Genomic DNA, 22,507 nt, shown 5'->3' on the forward strand with positions numbered 1-22,507 from the left:
GACCGCATTGTCCGTTGCGCGGTTGCCCTTCAGGCCCGCCTGGCCACTGCTTCTTTTGTCGCCATGGCCCCAAAGCGGCCTCTTCTCAGGCGCTTCTCACTTGCACTCACTTGGTTCTGGCCTGCCGGGGCCCCAATCCAGCATCTGTTGTTGTGCCCCCCCAAGTCTCCTCTCCGCATGGGGCCGCACAGCGCAGGCGGCCGGGTCACCCAGTCACTCCACCAGCCCCTGCGTGCCAAGCGTCACTCCTCACCTTTCGGCCTGGTCTGATCCGCCAGGCTCGGCCATCCGGACAGGCCCTTCCATTTCCCTTCCAGTGATCCAGAGTGCGGGTGGCTCAGTCCCTGACCACCGGAGCCACAGTTATGCCCCGGTACTCCATTCGGTCTGGGCCTCAGCACCGCCTCCCAGCACATCTCTTTGCTTTCTGCGGACCTTGGGGTGGGGGGGGGGGGGGCTTCGGCCCTGGCCCCTTCCTCTCCCAATCATCGTTGGTCAGCCGCCTGGCTGCTACTAAATAGTCCTGTGCGGTGCGTCTGCCCATTCCAGCTGCCGTGAGGGCGGCCGGAGCTCCACACCTGGGGCGTCGCAGGCAGTCACTGGGCCTGCCACTCCCAGCAGGCCCGATATCCGGCTTGGCTCCACCACCCTTCAAGTTGTTCCAGACCACCCCTGGGCTGTTTGGGGGGAATGGGGGGGTGGGATTATGGTGGGGGTGTTCTGGATGCAGGACACCGGGGCTCCTAGCGGCAGATAACGGAGGGGTTCGGAGCACTCAGAGTGCGACCGCCATCTTGATGCCCCAAGCCACGCCCCAGTGCTCATTGTTAACTAAAGGTCTATGCAACTGGCCCTGAAGAAGTCAGCAACTCTATTCTGGTCGCTTGAGTCAAAGTTCCACCAGAAGGCCACAAAACAGACACTTAAACGTCCGAACCAGATTGCAGAAGGAAACAATCTGAGGAGGAGCCTCTATTCTCATTCATTGCGGGCCAATTGTGGATTCACAACAACTCTAGTGACTCCTAGTATTTTCTATGAAAAACAAGTTGCAAACGTCCTGACCCAACTGTTGAAAGCAGGAGTATGAGGAGCATATTCATCTACAGCAAAACATGCTACAAACAACTTTTTGGACTGTGGAGTGTTAGTCCTAATGTGAGCCCAGTCTATTTAAAACTGATTTTCATACAGTTTTTCCTAAACTAGTATTGGACAGAGGCGGCACTGCAGCAGTGGCAAAAAGACACACAAGCTATGAGCTTTTTGAATTCTTTTTTTGCGGCAGAAAATTATAAGATAATTACATGAGTTTGCGACCTCTCTCTCTTTGGTACAGTTGGCCAGCTTTTCAGGTCACAGCCTACCATTAGCTAAAGAAATCTTGGGGACTTTCAGAAAGTTGACGTAGAAATGCATTCCATTTGTCGATAACCATTGTCTTTGTGGTTTGTAACTCACACTTTCTGCCTTTCTATTTGCTTGCTTTATTTGCTTTAGGCTCTCCTGGTTGTTTACTGCGCTTTCTGTAAACAGGCCTTTAAATCGGGTTTTCTTGTCACATTTGCTGTGTGTTTGAAAGACAGGTCAAATGTTAGGTTTTCTCTTCCAGGGAGCTCAGTGTTTCTTTTTCTTTTTTAGTCTTCAAACTGTGAGATTTTATGTGACAATCCTGCTAAGTATCCATGCAAGACGAGAACGGATATATTTTCTTCTAGCACAAAATGAACTGTGCTGAGGTTTCAGAATATACTATAACTACTACAAATGAATCACATTTTTTGTAAATCCTAAGTGGAAACAAATATTTGAATAACATCAAAACACATCAATACACCACGTAATGACATTTGCCCACATTATCGGTTATGTGTAGTAAAACGATATTTTGGTGCAAATGTAATGGTCATTTCAACTGAAGTGTGTTTCAGTAACGGCAGTGCTCTACCACACCATGCATACTCCACACTATGCCACTCAACTCAATGTAAACCAATCAACATTACCCCAATACAATCTATCCCACTCCAACCCAAACTACTGAACTCCACTCATAACTATCTACCCCAGTATACCCCACTCTAATGTACCTCAATCCAATACACTCTACACAAACCCACTCCAATCTATCCCCACTCCATTCTAATTTCCCCACAGCATTCCAATTTCCTCCACTCCAAACTCCAAGGCAATCTATCCAACTCCTCTCCAATCCACCCGATTCCCCTACAATCTCCCCCGCTCCACTTAAATCTACCCAAATCCCCAGTCCCCTAGTCTATCCCACTCTAATCCACCACACTCCACTCCAATCCAATCTAACCCACTCCAGCCCAGTCCACCCCACCCCACACCAATGTACTCCACCCCAATCTACTGTACCCAATTCTACCTAATCCCACCTCAATCTACCACACCCCACTCTACTGCAATCTACCCACTCCACTCTATCCCAATCCACCACACTTCAGTCTACTCTACCCCAATCTATCCACTCCACTCCATACTATCTGAAGCCACTCAAATCTACCCCACTCCGGTGCAATCAAACTCACTTCAACCAAATCCACCCCAAACTATCCTACTCTAATCCACCCCATCCAATCCAACCCACTCCAATCTGCCCCAATCTACTCCACTTCAGTCTACCCAACCCTTACCCAATCTACCCCACACTCCAGTCTCCAGCATCCATCCATCCCAATCTACCTCACAACATTTTATCCAACTGCACTCCAACATACTCCATTCCAATCCACCCCTCATCCCAATGTATCACAATCTACCCACCTCTATTTCACCCCAATATACCCCACCCCACACCAATCTACCCCACTCCACAGCAATCTACCCCACTCCACAGCAATCTACCCCACTCCACAGCAATCTACCCCACTCCACAGCAATCTACCCCAGTGCACTGCACTCCACTCTTTTCCAATCTGCCCACTCCACCCCAATATATTCCAGTCCAATCTACCCCATTCCACAACAATCTACCCCACTCTAACCTAACCAACACCACTTCACCCAAATCTACACAAATTCAATCTACCCCACTCTAATCTACCATGCTTATCTACCCAACTCCGACACTCCAATCTATCCCACTCCATGCCAATCTACTACACTCCACTCTACCCCAATCTACCTTATTCGCCTCCACCACAGTCTAACCACTCCAATCTACCCCATCCCACTCCATGCCACTAACTTTATGCCATGCTGAACAGAAGCCACAGTGGTGTACAAGATAGATAAAACACAATTGCATAGGTGAGACCTATTGACTTTGCCAATGTGTGTTGAGCCTATCACCCAGAACTATGATGTCCTTTGTGGATGAAGTATGAGCTTCTGTTTGTTGAGAGCACATCCTTAGGAAGATAATGATCAGCATTGTCTCCTGTGCTTAAATAAGACATTGTGCTAAAATAAGCTAATCAAAGATACTATTACATCACCAGCCCATAGTTCCACAGATGGGCTGCCACTGGTGGAATACACCTTTTGAATATGTAGGGCATATTTTTGGCCCAATGGCAGGGCCTTGAACTTGTAGCAATGTCATATGTTCATGAAGCACAGATAGTTGATGACATTGATTTATTGGAATGCTGAAGTACGTGTCCTCTAGATCAACTGATGTTAGGAAATCACCCTTGCTACTGAAAACATAGATCTCTAAGAGTGACCATGCAGAAATCGTGTTTTTTTTAAAATCTGCTCAGATTAATGGATGTTATTTGCCATTCTTTTTCAGCACAGGGAAAAATCTGGAATACAATTCTTGAACACTTTACACCTCAGACACAGCTCTTATGGCACTTCTCTGAGAACCTTGAATTTCTTAAGCTCCTCCGGGGTACTTGTTATCCTTCTTTTTTAGTGAATCTGAAGCTGAATCCAAGGTTTGCCAGTTTTCAATCATGTTGAGCACACACTGCTCTTCTGCAACTGGCCGGGCATTGCAAAAGTCCTGTTTAATGCTGTCTTCCACCAGTAGGGTGAACTGACAGAGAAATCAGTCTCACTTAAGCTTGGTTCAGTGGAAGGCAAGACTGACTTGCTTTTTTTTGCCATGAACTGCTTAATTACTTTGCTTCCGTTGAGGATAATCCACAGTAGTTGTCCTGATGCTTTCGGTAGGAACAAAGTTCCACACTGAATGTTCCCCCTCTGTTGACTTTTATGCCTGAAGCCACGAAATCCTTGACCACACAATGAATACAAGATTATGTCTGTGTTCATTTCTATCATCTGAAGTGTCTTAACAATCTGCTTACCAAACATGCTGTCTTCCCCAAAAGGCCTGTCCATAAGTTAGTCTGTGTTTCTGACGATACGTGTATGTAATTTAATGTGCTATGGGATCCCGTGGGTATGCAGGACAAATTCAGGGCTTAGAACTATTGATAAGGATCCCCTGTAGGGAAAGAACTGCTTCTAACAGCCCTGAGCTGCAGCAAAGAAACAGATAGGTATTCAGCCGATTGATCTGGCATACATACAATGTGTCACTGGGTCTTGTATTTCTTTTCCATTCCACAAATATTTAGAGTAGTCAAGATCTGGTTCTTCACGGCCATGTTCCCATAAATGATTGAGACATGGAATAGTTCAAATTGTTTACACTGTTGCCTTTGCTAATATTTGTTTTACAATCCATTCAACAAGACATACAACATTAATCAACTACCATGGTGGGCAACACTCACAGGTCACACAGTTTTACTTGATTAACACATCTGATAACCAAAGAGTTCAAAATTTCTGATATGTTGAGAGTCAGCAACTGGAAACTGCTAAAAAGATATTTGGACGGGACCAGACTCAGGTAACCAAAATCATGGCTAGCAATGCTAATTTGCATTAGACATTTATAGCACGGGACAAACTAAAATGCCATAAGATAGACTCAGCATGTAGAAAGAAAACAAGACCTATCACCCAAAAAAATAAATCCCAAGAGTCATAATTTCTGTACTTTATTTACTCGATCATTACTGCAGTTACATTGAGTTTGTTAATTCCAACTGAAGGGATAAAATATTGTATGTATGACAGAGAAAAGAGAAGGATAGGCCACACTCCTCAGAAAAAGTTCTAGCCGTGGCAGGAGTATATCAGGTAACTTGTCAAAGAAGGAAGAATCAGGGAGATCCTTAGCTGCATATTCTCTAAAGGCTCCACAACACACATCATTGGAAATCTACTACCATGTGACTCAATATATGGGTGTGCTTAACTGCTGGAAATTCAAGTTAAATTGAATTCATAATAGTTTGTCTCAAGTTCATTAGATCTGATTTCCCATAGTTATGCACCTACATATCTATGTAAAAGTAATCCATGCACACCAAGAGTGAGCCAATAGCTTGTGAGCATTTTTCCAACTGCAAATAACTGATCTGCATGCAACGGTGAGGCACAAGTACCGTAATTCATCCATATCTGACAAGAAATTAAATGTATTTCCAAGACCACCCAAACACAGCCAAGTTAGACTCAAAACTGTAATGGTTTTAAAGATACAAGTTAGCTCTTTGTTAACACACGCAAAGGTCTAATTTTGTCACACTGATACAAAACATTTATTTAATACTGTAACCCACCCACCACTTTCCTTAAATGGCAGCCTTTACTAGACTCCAGCAGGCCACAGTTATGCATCTGGTGAGTAGTACAACCTGAAGCGAAGTGAAAGCAGCTTCTATAGATGTTAAGTTCAGAAATCTGTGCCCTGGTACATATAATACATTCAAAAAAGTTATACGCAACACATCCTGTGCATTTTTCAACTGACAGCCGAGGAGTCAGCAGTAGGGCATTTATAATGGAAAGAGCATATGGAATAAGCACCAAATCGCTGCAGAAGGTAAATTTGTTCTACTCTAACATCCTGTGCAGATCCAAGAGCAACTGAACCTGAGAGAAAGAGAGAACGAAACAAGATGTAAAGAAAGAACTACTGAATCAAAATTTGCATTGCGCTGGGGTGAAGCATCAAGAGAATTGTTTGGAAAGAATGAGCATGTGATAGCCCACACATACAATGGCATTTGTGTCACGTGGAGAACGCCACCTACACTGCCTTGGACCTGGGACATCGCTAATGGACACTGGATGGATCTGCAATCCCTAAAGAGTGTTACAATGGATGATACATGACATTACCTATCTAGTAATACTGCAGTTACCAGCAGGCTTCAATGCCTCAAAAAATGACAACTAGCTGGAGAGAAAACTGTCGATCTTCAGTTCCATCAACTTTAAAGAGCAAAGCAAGCCTTACGTTGAGCTATCCAATGTGTTGTAAGCGCAGAAAGTATAGGTGTGCTAGGGAAAAATGTTAAGGCTTGTAGATGACCTATGTGTGTGGTCAAGAACAAATCGTATGTGAAAGAAGCTTTTACTTGCTTAAGGACACTGACTGGCATTTTGCCAGAACTAGGTTCACATCTCAAAGGGCAGTGGATGCCAAACAGAGGAATACAGGTGCAATGGGCATTACAGGTGCATCTATGGCTTTGACGGCTGTGAAGAAATAATCTCCAGGTTTGCTTCTGAAAGTCCTAGGAGCCACAAAATAGGTCATGCAAGTGTTGCATCTTCATCCCAAGGGTGAAAGGGAAAAAAAAAAAAGTAATAAGCCTGCCCACTGAACAGCTTCAATTACTGATATTTATCGCTGGTGCCAAGCGTCAGAATGATAGCTGTTTGCTCTTGCACCATTTTCTGGTGAGTGGAGTGCTTCCTAGCAGACCAGGGTACCGCCCAAGTTCTGCAGAGAGATACAGACATGCAAAGGTTACCATTTCAAGAATACTGTGGGCAGGCAGAGCACTGGCATAGAAGAATATTACTCTCTCCTAGCCCTTCATGAACAGAAGGTCTATGCGTTGAACAGGGTTGGGGAAGCTGATGTTCTTCTGAGGCTGATGGAGTAGATCCGAGGAACAGATCTGAAGTGGCCAAGCTGAAGTCCCATTGATCACAGAGTATGCCAGGCTCTCCCTGGTTTTCTGGAGGACTTTTGGGATACAAAAATGAGAGAATCCGACTTCAAGCAGTCACATGGGGAAAAGGGTCCCTCTGCTCATCCAAAAAGCCAACAGAGCACTTTATTTTGGGTGAGCTTTGAGAAGGCGTATAATAAAAGGGACTTGAAGTCTAAAGTGTTAGGCAAAACGCTTCTAGTACAATTTCGCACTCTGAGGACAAGTAAAGGCTGAATGCTCTAGTGTTTTTGATCCCTTCATTGTGGAGAACTAGCAGGACTACGTTGTGCTGTAAGGACCTTTCCCAGAGATCCAATGCCAGTCAGCAGAATAGTGGGGAAGGTAGATGCTTCTTGCAGCCTTACAAAGAAGAGGAACATACTAGTAGGGACTGTGGGGATACAATCACCACTTAGAGGTACACCACTGGAAGGAATGTTTTCAAGCTTAGAAAGGAATCAGAAACCTCAACCAATCAGGTCTCTGTGGCTAAACTGTTCTTACTGGCTGTTGGAACAAGTTCCGAATAACTATGTGCAGATTGCACCTCCCTCAACTGTTCAGCAGCCTAGGAAGAGGGAAGCTGCCTAACACACGTTGTTACTCATGTTTGAAAAAATAATTTGCCTTTTTTTCTAAACACCTATGAAGAAATTAATCGTTTTTTTTTCTTTTTTATACATGATCAATTCTGCAGGCTAACCAAATTTCATTACATTCACTTTTCAGCAAAAAAGTTCACCAACCACTACTCACATGCCTTCAGTTTTGCATGTTCAAGATAATCGAGGATAGCATGGAAGGACATCCTGCACTCAAATCAGGTAGAGGTGGGAGGGGTTCAGCAATTCCTGGTCTCTACTTCTGGTTCAGGGCACTACAAGAGTGCAACTTGTCCAACATGGAGCCCACTGCACACTAATGTAGGAGAGGTGGGGCTGAGTATGGAGGAGACTGGTTGAACTTTGTGGTTGTACCAGGAGGGACGCCAGCAACTACTTCCCTTCCAAGAACAGGACTGGCTTGGAGGGTCTTAGGTGCAGGAAGAATGTAGTGCTGAGACAATGTTCCAGCAAGACTTATAAGGTTTGGCATCATAAGAGACTAGCTTGGAGGGAGAGTAGGAGCTGCTCAAACCTCATGTGGATTTTGTTTCCATAAGGATTTTCTCTGAGTGACCAGAAGACACTGTCTTTCAATTACTGAATGCACAGTATGGGATGTGACTTACAGACCATTTACACAAGAGGGACTATATTCCTGAGTGAAAATTACCATCTACAGTGAAGTAAGACAGTCCCTTTACCTGCATATAGAGATGGAGCATTGCCCGATCTCTCGGTGGAGTGTGTTTTCAGGACAACATCCAGAAGTTGAGACTGGCTTAATCCCTTAGTGCAATGGTTGCATGGGACATCAATGTCCAAATGAGCACAATAAGCTTGACTGAATGATTTAACAGGGCTTTGGGAAAGAGGATTTGGTCTCAGAAGGAATATCATCTACCAGGAGCATCATGCCCTTTTCTTGGGCCATAACAATTAGGTCCATCCGAAACATGTTGTTGCAACCAAGGCCAAAAAAGTCTTGCAACAGGTCTTTTTCCTCAGGTTATTCACAATACTTGCACAGGTGCCACAGGTTTAGTTGAGATGACCTCCAAATAAAAAGGTGCCTGAAGTGGGAAGAGGAGGGTTACTGTATAATCTTGCAGCCTAGCTGACAGCAGGCATTCTGTACCATGCCTGGTGACCAAGACCTTTCAGTCATTTCCAGACTTTTACCAAACGAGCCAACATCTGCTATGCAACTGTGAACCTTCTGCTTCATATAAGCCAGGTGGCCGTGCATGAACCACATACCGATGGTAGCCCGCGTCACATAGGCATGTACTAGGTGACTATTGCCCCACCAAAAGACGTCAAGGTTATGCAGTTCAGCAGATGCAGACAGTCACAAGACTGACTTGGCTTACCGCTGGAGAAGTGTAGCAGAAGCTACCCGAGTTAATGGAAAATTACCATGGAGGGGGCAACTGCAAAAAAAAAAAAAATTAAGGGTTTTCGTGGCAGGGCCCCACATTAAGAAAATGTGTTTAATGCAAAAGAGAGACGAGAAAGACATCCAATCCACAGAAGTTGGTGAAAACAAATAAGAAAATGCCTCATATGACTGCATTGGCAAGTAAAGCACTGAAATTAATATCCTTAAAGTTATGCAATAAATTTGCAGTGCACCTTCAAAATCAGAATGGGAAAGAGCAAGGAGGTAAGGGTAACACAAATACAAAAATGTGAATACTAAAAGCCTGAAAACCAAACATGCTTAGGAAGACTGTTCTGCTTACTCATTTGGTAGAGTCGCAGTAACCCAACACTTAGTAGAAATATGTGGTCTATAACTTTCTAAAACAGTACAAATTTGGCACAAAAACCTCTGGGCAGGAAGCTGGCACACAGTTTCTATAATAAGATATACTCTAGACTATATTAATATCTAATCCTTTTGACCCTCCACTAAAACAGGAAAGGCTGACCGATCAACAACTTTGTACTGGGAATGAGGAAAGCCATTAACTTCTCTATGTTCCATATGACTTTAGGGCTACTACATTCCTTGATAAGTTAAACTTCTCAAAAACTATACGGATCATGTAAAGTTGGTTAAGCCACAATGAAATATTCTTTCCAACTGATCCATGTGGATACTAGTCTGCTTTTTTTTTCCATTCCCACACCCTGGACCAGAGTTTCCCAAACAGAGTTGCAAGCAGATGTTTGGTAGGCTGCGAAAGTGCAGGCAATAAAAGATTATGTCTTTGAATTCTGCATTTACCTTATGACATCTGCAGCACTTCTAAGAAAGAGGTCAAATATAAGGCTATGTCTTCTAATGCTTATTTATTTTATTTTTTTAACATGGGGGCTGCTGGTTACAATCTCCTCTCAATTTGCAGTCAGAGAAGGAAAAATAAAGTGAATTATTGTAGCTATCTTGCATGAAGTGTGAAAGGATAGGCTGTAGGGTGTCATATTTTTCCTAACACACAACAAAATGTAAGTACCTGTAAATGAATTGTACTCATTCCATAGTTAAGAAAGCAAAAATGAAGCACTTTTTTTTGTAATTCTGAAGTGTGTAAGAAACATTTTAACAGGCTCAGAACAAATAAAGACACTTACCTCGGTGACGTACAAATAGTAAATATTAATTTAAACCAGATTTCCACACCTCATTATCAGTGTGCAATATAGTTTTATCAGTAAAACTATGTATCAGAAAAGTTAGTGACCATTTCAATGGAAAACATGCTGTCTGTAAACAACACTAGTTACATTAAATAATTGCCCATCTCATGTGCATTAAAGCTAGACAGGTCGCAATTGTTTGTCGTACTGAAAAGTGGGCCAGAGTTCTAAAAAAAAAAAAAAAAAAAAATGTTTTAATTGGGAAGCACTGCCCTAGACCAGATTAACGCAGACATTAAGGAGCACTGTATTACTCTGCAATGGTAACAGACAACTGCTGGTCATCAAGCTCCTTTATCTGCAGCTCTGGATATACGCTATTGGCACTAGGCATACATCCTCATTGGTGCCGTAATCTTAGAGATTATGACCTGTCTTATCTTCACTGTATTTCTTGTGAATCATTCAGCATCCCATGTGGGTATATATTTACTACAGAATCAGCTTGCGGAAATAATAAAGGTAGCTAAAAAGCCTGCTTAATTGGGAAAGGTGAAACAACAAAAGCAGGAATTTGAGGGTGGTTCTAAGAACTGCCCTTTCCATGTTAACCTGAATGAATGGTTCCTAAATAGTGAGCTCTTGGAACTAGCTCACGAATCGGGGCAAAGTTATAGCTATAAAGAAGGTTGCCTTCCAGGAGAGAAACTGGAAGCTGGAATAATGAAAGGGTTCAAAAGGCAACACTAAGTCTTAATACTCCATAAGTGAACCACTTTAAGGTTCACACTAGGACTGGCGGTATCAAACTGTGAGGCCCTCCATGAAAGTCTTGACAACTGAAATCCTGAAGAGCAATGATTTTTACTTGTTCTGCTTGTATGCCACTACCACAGCTAAATGAAGATGTATTGAGGTGTCTGAGCTAACCAGTATTTTGAACCTTGACTCTGAAAGGGTCTAGGTGCTTGGAGATGCAGTAGTGGATACATATTTTCCATTTGGTTGCATAATACTCCTATGGGCTTCATGCTACAGGGTCATGTACTCCTCAGAGAGGTTTAGGAAGTCAAACTCTAGGACAGGTGCCAGATTATTAGGCTGAGCTGTTTGGGACCTTTATACTTGATTTACCCACATTGTTTGAGAAGTTTCATCCTGATAAGCAGCTTCTTGTGGGGATTGATACACATCTCCAGGAGCATAGAGTTCTAGGGCTGCCTTTCCTTATCAGAAAGGGAGGCCTGGACACTTGCCCAAACTCCTTCACCATGCACATGATGAGTGGGAGAGGTGTAAACGTGTAGGCAAATATCTCTGATCAGTTCATCCATAAAGAATTGCTCAAGGACTGTGGGTGTGGTAATCATGAAGGTGAAGCTTAGGCATTTCATGTTTTCTGGTGTGGTGAAGAGGTTGCCTGCTGGTGTTCCCCACTGCTGGAAGTGCCTAAAGAGGACTTGTGGGTGGTTTTCCCAATTGTGGACTTGCTGATGCATCCCCCTAACAGGCTCTCAAAGTTGTTGTCCACCCAGGGTAGATATTCCAACAGCAGGTGGACCTTGCTGTTGAGTGCCCAGTGTCAACTCCCTTGTTCAAGAGAGTGTCAGTGCCTTGGAGCATAAGCTCCTTTACCAGAGCTGCATCTACCCCTATTCTTGCAGTTGTTACCCCTGTTACCTCCCCTTCTTTATCCTCTGCCTGCCTGGTACTCATGAAAGATCTTCTGTTATTATAGGCATTTGTAGGACTGGGCCTGGCAGGAGAGCTATCTGTAAAAAGTGTCCTTTGGTGTGGCAATCTGCAGGGCACCCATGGACTTCCAGTATGCCTCAGGAAGGTGCTGCCCTAGCACCTCCATCCCTCCCACTGATATCTTTCTTATCTCAACAGCAGACCTGCTGAATTGGTGATTCATCACTGGGTGGTTGCAGCCACTGCTACACGTTTGAAGGATCGAGGCTCTTACTTTCATTATCTTGTGGGGGGCATCACCAGTTGCGTGAAAGGAAGTCCCCTTCCAGAGAGGCACCAGAGGACAATGTTTCAGGCTGTATGTCAGTTGAGCCACTGCGATGCCAGAGGGGCCCCCCTCTTTCTCCTTGATGCCGAGCAGGTTCTGTGCAAAGAATTTGATGGGTATTTATGCATGTATGTATATGCTCATTCTATAGCGCACATGTAACCCAAAGGCAGCAGAGTGCTGTACATGCTCAAACACAAGTTGAAAGTCTGCGAGTAATAGGATAGGAAGCAGAGATGTGGACCGTTAATGCATAGTGATGTAGCGTTCTTTAAAGAGACAAGTCTTCTACTCATTCCTAAATTGGAGCAGCGTTGGGGCGGTCATGGTGGATAAGGGGATGTTGTCCCAGATCATGGGTGTGCAGACAGAAAAGGCCTGTTGTGTTGTTTCTTCTTTTGTACACTTCTGAGTCTGCAGTCTAATGGTGTGCTGGCCTCAGGTGAGCCAGAGATTACAAGCTTGCCTGTAAGATAAGCGGGGGTGCTGGTTGTGAAGGCTTCGTAAATTATGCTGGTCAAGGCGAGCCAATGAAGCTCCAGCAGAATGAGGGGTGAAGTGATCAAACTTCTTCAGGCCCTGGATGACACGTGCTGCAGCAGGTAGCGAGCCCCTAAGGAGTGCCAGTGTACAGTTTGGAAGGAGACAGAGTGTTTGAAGCATAGGAAACTTTCAAGTGGAGTTGTGTATCATTTGCATATTGGTGAATATTGGTGCTGCGAGTAAGACTGGATGGACTGTAATGCGGCCTGTACCAGTGGCTGAGGTTAATTCAAGCATTACATTCACCACCTTGTTGTTGCAGTGGATGCCTTAAGTGTAACAACTATGCACAGACATGGGTTCAATGCTCACAGTGCCACAGGACTAAAGTTGCACCTCACCGACTACACCGAAGTAGGTTGAAACCAGTCTGGGATGCTTGTGATCCCTTCTGGAAAGAACATTGTCTGGCAGTTCAGAACTGAGGGTGGTATTGATTTACATAAGGTGGGCCTTTGTCTAGAGTGGCATGGGGAGTAAAAAACGATGGCGCGGAATGCAGACCCAAGCAATTGTCGGTGGCCGAGATTAAGTAAAGCATTTCATCCATCAGCTTGCTGTTGCAGTTATCTGTGAGTACCTCACCAAGAGGTTCCATGTTAAAGTTGAAGATGACAGGAGACAGTAAAAAACCCTGGGGAACTCCACATATATAGTTATCTTTTGTATTTTGGAAGGGCCCATGTTAAACTGGTGTTCTTTGGAAAGGTAAGAGGAGAACTAGTGAAAGACATTCCCAGTGATTTCCAACTTGAGGGTTCGTATGAGAATGGGATGGTCGACTGGTTGACTGCAGCTGAGAGGTCTAGCAACAGCAGGAGGCAGAGGTCATCATCTATAGTCAAAAGAGCATCCCCCACAATACGGAGCCAGACCGGTGGTTGTGCAGAAGATGGTTAGCCTTAATGTGATCTTGCAGTTGAATATAGACTGCCCATGAAAGGTAAAGGACTGATAGTTGGTGAGGTCATCAGGATATAGTGTAGGTTTCATTTGTCTGTGCCCATACACATTGTGGACTAACGAAGTCAAAGCACACACTGTGACTTCAGGTTTCTTCGATGAAAAACAAGTTGTAATATCAGAGCCCAACACTAGATGATAGCAGTATGCAGATCATGTGTATATACAGCCACACTTGCTGCGGACATAATGTTCAAGTCATGATTAACCAATGGTATAGACACTGGAATAGGTCTCCTATCCTCTCACTTCTGACACAAGAATGCAGTAAGCATGTGTACTAGTGGCCAGCACTACTTTCTTGTACAAGCCTTACCTCTGGGTTTATCTGATCCATGACCCTCTGCCTCACTATGGCCAATGGAGATGTCAGAAGAGCTGCGGCGATTCATTTGTTGCTGGGAATCCTGGGAGGGCACACCTTTGCGTGGTCGAGCCTGAAAACAAATTTCACCTAGTTTAGTAAAGGTAGAGGACTCCATACAAAATGCTCATGATCTTGTAACATCAACAACTTACAAAAAAAGAGAAGTGACCATTCTAGACAAGTGCCAGATATGTTGAAGATTAACATGTTTGGGTATGGTAGCCTGTTATAAGTGAGGAAAAGGAAATCAGTGAAGCTGATTCAGGTGTAATGAAAATTATAGTCGGATCTTGGTACTTTAATAAATAAGAGAAAGGAGAGGTGACAAATAATGGTGCAACAGAATAATCCAAATTATAGGGCTTTTAGTGTGTTGGAAAGTATCTTATTGATTTCAATAGTAGGGTGGCTGGGTTGAAAATGGTTACAACTAAAGTTAAAAGAGCTGGGCGTTATTACTCTGCTGGAAAACAAAGGGGAACCTGACGACGAGGCTGGTAGAGTTAAAGAGTTACAAGAATTACAGCTGCAGGAAGGACTAAGGTAACTCGACACAGTCGTGTGTGTTCTGATGCAGGAATGCAAATGGTGCTTGATTTCAGGAAATGGGTAAATTCAAAACCAAGAGCATGCCACAATGTCAATATGGTGAGAGTGTTGTCATATAGAGCAGAGGCATGTTTCCATCTCAACCTGTTTCTCACACCATGTTGCACAAATCTGTGGAAACAACTGCTGCACAAAAAATGGTGTATGCTTGTTGCCTTGCAATATTCAATAATCTCAATTACGACACTTTGTGCTCACCTGAGGCTGGACACCAAGGATGGCTGTGGGAACTAAGACCTCACCTGAGGATGAGAGAAAACAATAATCAGCATATCACAGCTACAGAGTGTGTGGTCACAAACCAGGAAAAGCTCATTTATGAAGACAATGGGAGTGCCTTGAAAAGGAGAAAAGTCTAAACTTCTACCCTGACTCCAATGTATGCACTTGCAGTATTAAAACAGAACCCAGTTTCATGATGTTCACATGCACACAGCTGTTAGATCAAAGAAAGAGGAGAGTAGAATGACAAAAGGAAACAAGACATATACATGAAGGAAAAAAGGAGGCACATTTTGGTGGCTTGGGAATTCAACCTACTGGTTTGAAAAACACAAAGATATTGTGACCAGTACAATGGTCCCTCAGCACGGCTCACGGCCTATCCCAAAGCCTCAAAGCTGAAAGGACTGCAAAGTAGCCATAATTGCAATCGTACCTTACTGATCACATTAAGGTGTATTGGGCGCGCCCGGGACCTGAAAGCTGGACCTCCAAAGCCTCATTAGCCCTCCTCTATATGGGGACCAAGTGGTCAAGCCCTAGCTCATGTGGAGTGAAGGTTAATGGGTATTCTGAAAGGTGTGGTTATGTAACCCTTCCAGTTTGGCAAGTTTCCAGGACTGGGTGCAGTGTTTTATTCCCCTTCCCTTCATAAATCATAATACCTTTGCTTCTTCCCTCTAATGTGACAGGTCTCTTGGTTTTGGCTGTCACAAGAAGTTCATAAGGATTTTCATCTTCTCCCTCTGTCGTACTGCCTCTGCTCTTCCTCCTTGCTCCAGTAGCCTAAAATTAAAATGTGTCAAAAAAGACTCAAACATAACCCTTAGGGAAAGAAATTCCTAGGACTGATTAATCAAAAAAATTGCATAATCAAACATTTCAAGCACCTTTATTTCTTCAGAAATGCCACAATTCACTAAATACATGCACCCTTATAAGATATGTCTTAGACTGTAATACAGTAACATGGGGTTGAAAGATTACAGACTCTGCAGTGCTCATAGTCATCACTAAGAACAAAACCTTCACAGTCTTTTGAAGGATACATGCAAGTTTTAACAGTACTGGAAACTTTCTAAAACTTTGCCCCGTGCCAAGGATTAAGATGTGATGTGTGCAGTATTCAAATGGTAGTGTCAAGCGCTTGCGGTGCAAACCTCTTCACAGCCACTCTAATCATTTGTGTATAGTCAAACTAATTTGTTCTCGACGAAGAGCTACTATTAATACAAGATATTTCATGAACATACCGGGATGAAGAAACTTCTGAAGGGGCGATCTTTTTAATTGGTCAAAGTTTTAACTCCCCCCCCACCCCCACAATTTCATTGAGATTAAATTGTCTCTAAGATGCACAATACCCATAGGCGAGTGCATACAACCAACAGGAGTTGCACAGAGCAAGTATGTGAAATGAGTGAGCCTAATGACATGTTCTAAAATGAGGGTACTAACCCTGACGCTAAGGGTAAAACAGGAGTTCTGAACTTATGTGTTAGAGCATTTAAAAACATTATTTTAGGTAGTGACAATCATCACCTTTGGTGCAATAAATATTGTCCAGTAAGCTAAATACCACCGAGCAGTGTTTTCTCTGCTTGCAACACCTCCTCAATACGTCGGCTGCTCAACCTTGAGAAGTGGAGGGCTGGTCTAAAGAAAGCACAGTTCAGGCACTTCAATAATATCAGTAGAAAACGCCTTAAGCATGCATCTCAAAATAAAATAAAGCAAAACAACAAAAACATATTTTCAAAGCTCTTAAGTCAGGTCATATTTATGCCTACTTAGAAATTCAAGTTTCGTGGGTGTGCCGAGCAGCAAAACAAGATGGTGGTGTTCTAAGTGCACTCCAGGAGCCGGGTCATTCATTACCCGCATCCTTCCTAAAGTGATTACGCCACTACACCACCACCTGCTGCAGACCCCACAGCGTTGATTTGACAGCGAGGAGCCAAGTGCCTGGCCAGGGCTCGCATGTCGGAGGAAGGCACTCAGCACTGGGACATGAGCACCATTTTGTGAGGCCTCTCGCTGTGCAGCGAGGCTGCCAATCGGCAGTGGCACAGGTGGAGTCGGGCTAGGCAGCAAGCTTCAGCCCAGGGGCCTGTACTCCACCCATGAGATCCCACGAGCACTAGCACTCCATGCTAGTTATGGCTCTCTGTGCAGGGATGGCAGGCTGTGACTACCGCCCTTTAATAAATGTCTGCGGCCACTATATCCATCAGTTACTTGGTCCCTCTGTGAAAAGTAGAGGTGGAGGGTCATGTAGGACGTGAATGAAGGACTGTTTGTGGTATGGTGAGTGAAAAGCAGGAGGGCTGTGCCATTATTTTGGGACCCACTGGGAAGTAGGCCAGATCTGCAGTGGCTTTGTGATGTAGCTGAGAAGGAAGGTGAACCTGGGGACCACTACTACTACTGAACGTCCATATTCCATAAAATAATTTCACCTCCTGGGGACCCAAAGGCATGGATCCACCAATAGTTTGCTTTGTGGCCTGAGCCTAATCCCCTATTTGCTTAAAGGGGTAGGGGACTGCACTGGTTTGCATACATCTGCACAGATCTCTCTGTGGACCTGTGACAAGGTGTGATAGTAGGGTTCAGTTCAACAACTAGCTTCTGTAAACTTCGGTTGCTCCAGTCCTAATCAGTGAAACTCCATGGGCAAATATGATGCCAAGCAAACTTGGCTAATGTTTGGCTCGGAAAGCCACTAGACAGTCCGACACTGAGCTCCTCCCAAAGCCTCCCTGGGACAGTGGGTGCTGATGACTCCATCTCATCAGAGGATATTCAGGCTTCACTTCTACTGACTTAAAGACTGACTCCTTAAATGGATGACATGAATGAACGCTTGGACAAACATACCCGTCTCACCACGGTGGAACAGAGAGTCTTGGAGTTGGAGGATGATGACTCACAACAAGTTAACATAGTTAAAGATCTGCAAATAGAGCTCCACAATATAATGATGAATGAAGATTTGGAGGCTCGCTCGCAAAGAAGTAACATCAGGTTGCTGTCATCTCACAGACTACAGTAATGGTCCGCAAAGAAGACTATATTGAAAAAATTATCCTGTCCCTGTTTGGTGCAGGTAATTAATCCAAGATGTTTGTTATTGAGAGGGACCGAAGATCAGTTGTCATAAGAATGATAACAGGAGTGCCTCTGCGTCCCATAATAACAAAGTTTCTCAATTATCACGACCGTGACCAGCTTTTAAGAAAGGCCAGAGAGGCAAAGGACATTCAATAGGTTTCCTTCTTCCCCGACGGCTTTATGCAATCTGTGCCAGAGGCCCGTAAACAATTCCGTGCTGTTACGAAAACCTCCAGGAGCATGGTATAATATAAAATGCTCTATCCAGCACATCTTCACTTCCTCTGAAATAGCAAACCCCATGTATACACAGACCATTAAGGACGCGCTTGCATTTCTTCAGAAACATGTTACAAGTGGAGGTTCATCCTCAATAAGAGACAGCGCCAATAGCAGGTCACAGTTCGAGGTAGTGAACATTGCGCATTTTGTGGTTGGCCTTAACGGACTTGGGGGTTCTAATGCGGAATCTCTGCTTGATTGGTGTCTGCATGCCTGCTCGTTAAGTGTTTCTGGCTGAGGGATTACTATTAAATCTTTTTTTCTTTTAACTCCTACTATTTGTAGTGGTGGTGGTGTGATGACAAGCGCTGGCCGCACCCGGCTGTATGCCTAGATTCACTTTCCACTTTGTAATTCTTCTCACTAATGTTACTTTACTTCACTTCACTGCTTATGATGCTTGAGATGGTTTTCACAGGGGATTCGCTAGGAAATTGGGTCCTGGTGTGTATGTGTGGGGGGCATAGTTCAGGGGCACATCTTCCACACAGGCAGAATATTGTGATAGGTGACTTGACATTTTATATTATACGCTATACATACTGGTTACTGTGGTATCATTACAGTTTTTCTTTAAGAGGCAGACATACCACCAAGCCTCTGTCTCCTGCGGTTGGGCGCATGGAATGTGAGAGGGCTGAATAGTCCTCAAAAGTGTAGACCTGGCACACAAGACTAGACAAAAAGTAGATATACTTGCATGGGGCTCAAATGGCTATTTCACCTCCTACTGCTCCTATTCCTGGAGTGTAGCATAGCTGTAGACAAATCAATAAAATTTTACAACTTCCATACAATTACTTATCTTGTGGGGTTTTTATTATCCTGCAGGGCCTGCTGAATTGCTTAAACATGATAAATATGTACAGCCCTAATACTGATAATCCACACTTCCATCCAACACTGCAGATACAGACCCATGCACAGTTATTTGTGGGGAGAGGGGCCCGACTATAACTGTTCTTGATGTAGAGTGGAATTGCAGTGGCCGCAAATAATGGAGGCAGATGAATGTCCGAGCAGCACTATCAATATCATGCAGCAATATGGCCCTGTGAATATGTAGAGGTTCAGATATCCTGGTGCGCTTTTCACTCCTCAGTCCATGACTCATCCTCCTTAATTGATTGCTGGCTCAGTTCTCAAGATGTACAGGCTTCGCTACAAAAGATCGAACATTTTCCAAGAACGCTTTCCGATCATTCCCCAGTGATCCAATGCCTAACACCACCAACTGCCTAGGATCAAACCCACCTGTGGCAACTCCAAACTAAAATGTTTTTAGACACAGTGTTTAAAGAGGAGAGTCACCAGGCCATTCAATCCTATTTGGAAGTCACTAGAGGCTAGGTAGACATTGTGGGTGGCCCTGAAAATAGTGATTCAGGGATAGTGTATGGCCAAGGAGTGTGGTATACTCCGGTCTATACGATCCCGACTGACTAGCCTGCAGCAAGACTTGCGATCCCTGGAGCATTAATATGACTTCACTAATGACAAATTGTACCTTGGTCTAATGCAGGTTACAATCACTGAATTTCGGGAGGAGGCGGAGAGGGAACTGAAATTCCGGGGTAAATACTGGGTGGCTAGAAAATATGGAGAGGGGGAAATCGATCGGGCCGCACCTGAACAATTTTACTAAAACTCAAATGGGCTGCCACTTACTTGACACACCTTAGTACTCCTGAGGGCAATGTTGTACATGACCCTCTAACATTCTCACTGCCTTTGCTAATTTTTATATGACCCTCTACACGTCCAAAAAGGCAGTTCGAACTCCAGACATACACCAATATTTAGAAATGGCGACCTTGGCTTGGCAGCCATGCTATGAAAGTTCAGTTATGCCAACCATTCATAGCGGAAAAACTTCATTCAGTGATTAGGAAACTTAAGAAATGGAGTTTGCTCAGAATCTGTCTCCTCCCCTTTCAGAAGTCAATGATGAGGCGCTTAGACTTGGTAAACTCCCCTATTCCATGAGAGAAGCCATCGTAATAACACTGCTTAAACCTGGTAAGTCCCCTGAAGAGTGCAACTCTTATCTCCCACTGTCACTTGTCAATGTGGACATTAAGATCCTGACATAGGCACTAGCGAACCACTTGTTGACTATTTTGCCCCATGTGGTTCGCCCGGATAATCTATACACACTATTTTCACGTACTCATCAAATAGACCTGAATGTACCAGTGTTGGCCGCCTTCCTGGATATAACTAAAGCATTCGATATAGTGGAATGTAACTTCCTGTTGACTGTTTCACAGCTTATGGGCCTTGGCAGAACTATATTGAGATGGGTCCAATTTATCTATAACAAACTCCTGGCCCGAGTGAGGTTAAATGGTGGCCTCTCTTCAGCAATCCACTTTAGCCGAGGGATATGGCAAGGCTGTCCTTTGCCCCTGGGGCGTGGGGAGAGTGTTTATTATACACTCTTTTTTAACACATGCAGATTATATCCTCCTTGTAAACCTGCACCCTGGGAGAAACATGGTCTTCAGTTAAATTGGTCAAAGTCGGCTATGGTCTCTCTTATACTCGCAGCAAGAAATGTTAGTTCGATTTGCAGGTAAGTACACAATTTACAGCTCCAGTCTCCAGGTTTTAGGAAGTCCACAGATTGGGGTTCACGTTAACCCCAAACACCCACCTACCAGCAACACAGGGCCAGCTGGGTGCAGAGGTCAAAGTTGAGGCAAATTTCACATGGGTTCCTATGGAGACTGGGGACACTCGGTTCCAGATATGCAGGAAAGTAAGCACTTGCGTCTTCGGAGGGCAGACCTCTGGGGTTTAGAGGAGCACCGGGGGAAGGGGGAGGGGCACAAGTAGGCACCAAACATACACCCTCAGCAGCACAGGGGCAGCTGGGTGCAGGGTGCAAACAGAGTGTTGGGCTCCCAATGTTTTTTGATCCCCGGGAGTCACTTAGATGCTGCAGGCTGGGTCCAGGTGGTCAGTTCGGGAATACCACAGGCTGGACAAGTAAAAGGGCCACTTGCTGAACACTGCTGCACTGGTGGTCAGGCTCTCCAAGGGCTGCGGGTGCAGTGTACCTGTAGGTGTCAGATATCTTCGTCCGGAGCTTTCGTGGTCAGAAGGGTCCTCTGGTGTTTCTTCTTGGACAGAGCCACTGCCCACGGGAGTTCTTGGTCCTTTGTGATGCAGGTCAGTCCTCTGGAGCTTGGCAGAGGTCGCTGGTCCCACAGGATGCGTTGCTGTTCTTCTGCAGGTTCCTTAAAGCAAGAAATAGGCCGGTAGGGCTGGGGCCAAGTCAGTTTGTGTCTTCCTTATTCCCCGCTGGGGGTTTCAGCTTAGCAGTCCTTGTCAGGTCGCCAGGAATCTGGTGAGCTGGGTTCAGGAAGGCCCTTAAATCCTGGATTTAAGGGCGTTACAGGGGTCAGAGGGCAGTGGCCAATGGCTACTGTCCCCGAGGGTGGCTACATCCTTCTTGTGTCCACTCCCTTTGTGGAGGGGGGACACAAACCTAACCCTAGTGGTCCCTGTCCCCCAAACCAAGATGGAGGATTCTGCGGGGATGGGTACCTCAGCTCTGGACACGGTAGGGGTGGTCCTAGCTGAGGTGGTCACCCGTTCCTGCTTTCCCTAATTTTCCCATCTGACTTGCTACCAAAAGTGGGGCTATGTCCAGGGGGCTGGCAACTCCACTAACTGGAGTGTCCTGGGACACTGTAACAAGAGGCTTGAGCCTTTGAGGTTCACCGTCAGATGTTACAGTCCCTGCAGGGGGGAGGTGTGAAGCACCTCCACCTAGGACAGGCTTTGTTTCTGGCTACTGAGAGCACAAAGGCTCTCACTCAATGTGGTCAGAAACTTGTCTGTGCCAGCCTGCCACTTTCAGACCGGTCAGTCCTGCACTAGCAGTTTGGCTAATATACAGGGGGCATCACTAAGATGCCCCCTGTGTGCATTTTCAATAAGTCCCAGACTGGCATCAGTGTAGGTTTATTGTGCTGAGAAGTTTGATACCAAACTCCCAGTATTCAGTGAAGCCATTGTGGAGCTGTGGAGTTCATAATGACAAACTCCCAGACCATATACTCAATATGGCTACACTGCACTTACAATGTCTAAGAATGGACGTAGGCACTGTAGGGGCATATTGCTCGTGCGGGTATGCCCTCACTTCTGGGGCAGAGAACCCAGCCTTAGGGTTTTAAGGCCTGGT

The 22,507-nt window shown here is 44.7% G+C and overlaps 1 protein-coding gene across 8 annotated transcripts in view; it reads right to left on the reverse strand.

Annotated features, from left to right (window-relative positions):
- Nucleotides 1-22,507, reverse strand: part of ANKS1A (ankyrin repeat and sterile alpha motif domain containing 1A) — an 823,551-nt gene that overhangs the window by 393,623 nt on the left and 407,421 nt on the right. For all 8 annotated transcript variants that reach the window (XM_069238819.1, XM_069238817.1, XM_069238816.1 and 5 more), the window contains 3 exons: nucleotides 15,582-15,702; nucleotides 14,893-14,936; nucleotides 14,035-14,155 (listed from right to left, as the gene is read on the reverse strand). In XM_069238819.1, coding sequence (XP_069094920.1) covers nucleotides 14,035-14,155; nucleotides 14,893-14,936; nucleotides 15,582-15,702 — 286 coding nt within the window. The remainder of the gene's footprint in view (nucleotides 1-14,034; nucleotides 14,156-14,892; nucleotides 14,937-15,581; nucleotides 15,703-22,507) is intronic.

Source organism: Pleurodeles waltl, chromosome 6 (genome assembly GCF_031143425.1).
Source record: "Pleurodeles waltl isolate 20211129_DDA chromosome 6, aPleWal1.hap1.20221129, whole genome shotgun sequence".
Lineage (NCBI taxonomy): Eukaryota > Metazoa > Chordata > Amphibia > Caudata > Salamandridae > Pleurodeles > Pleurodeles waltl.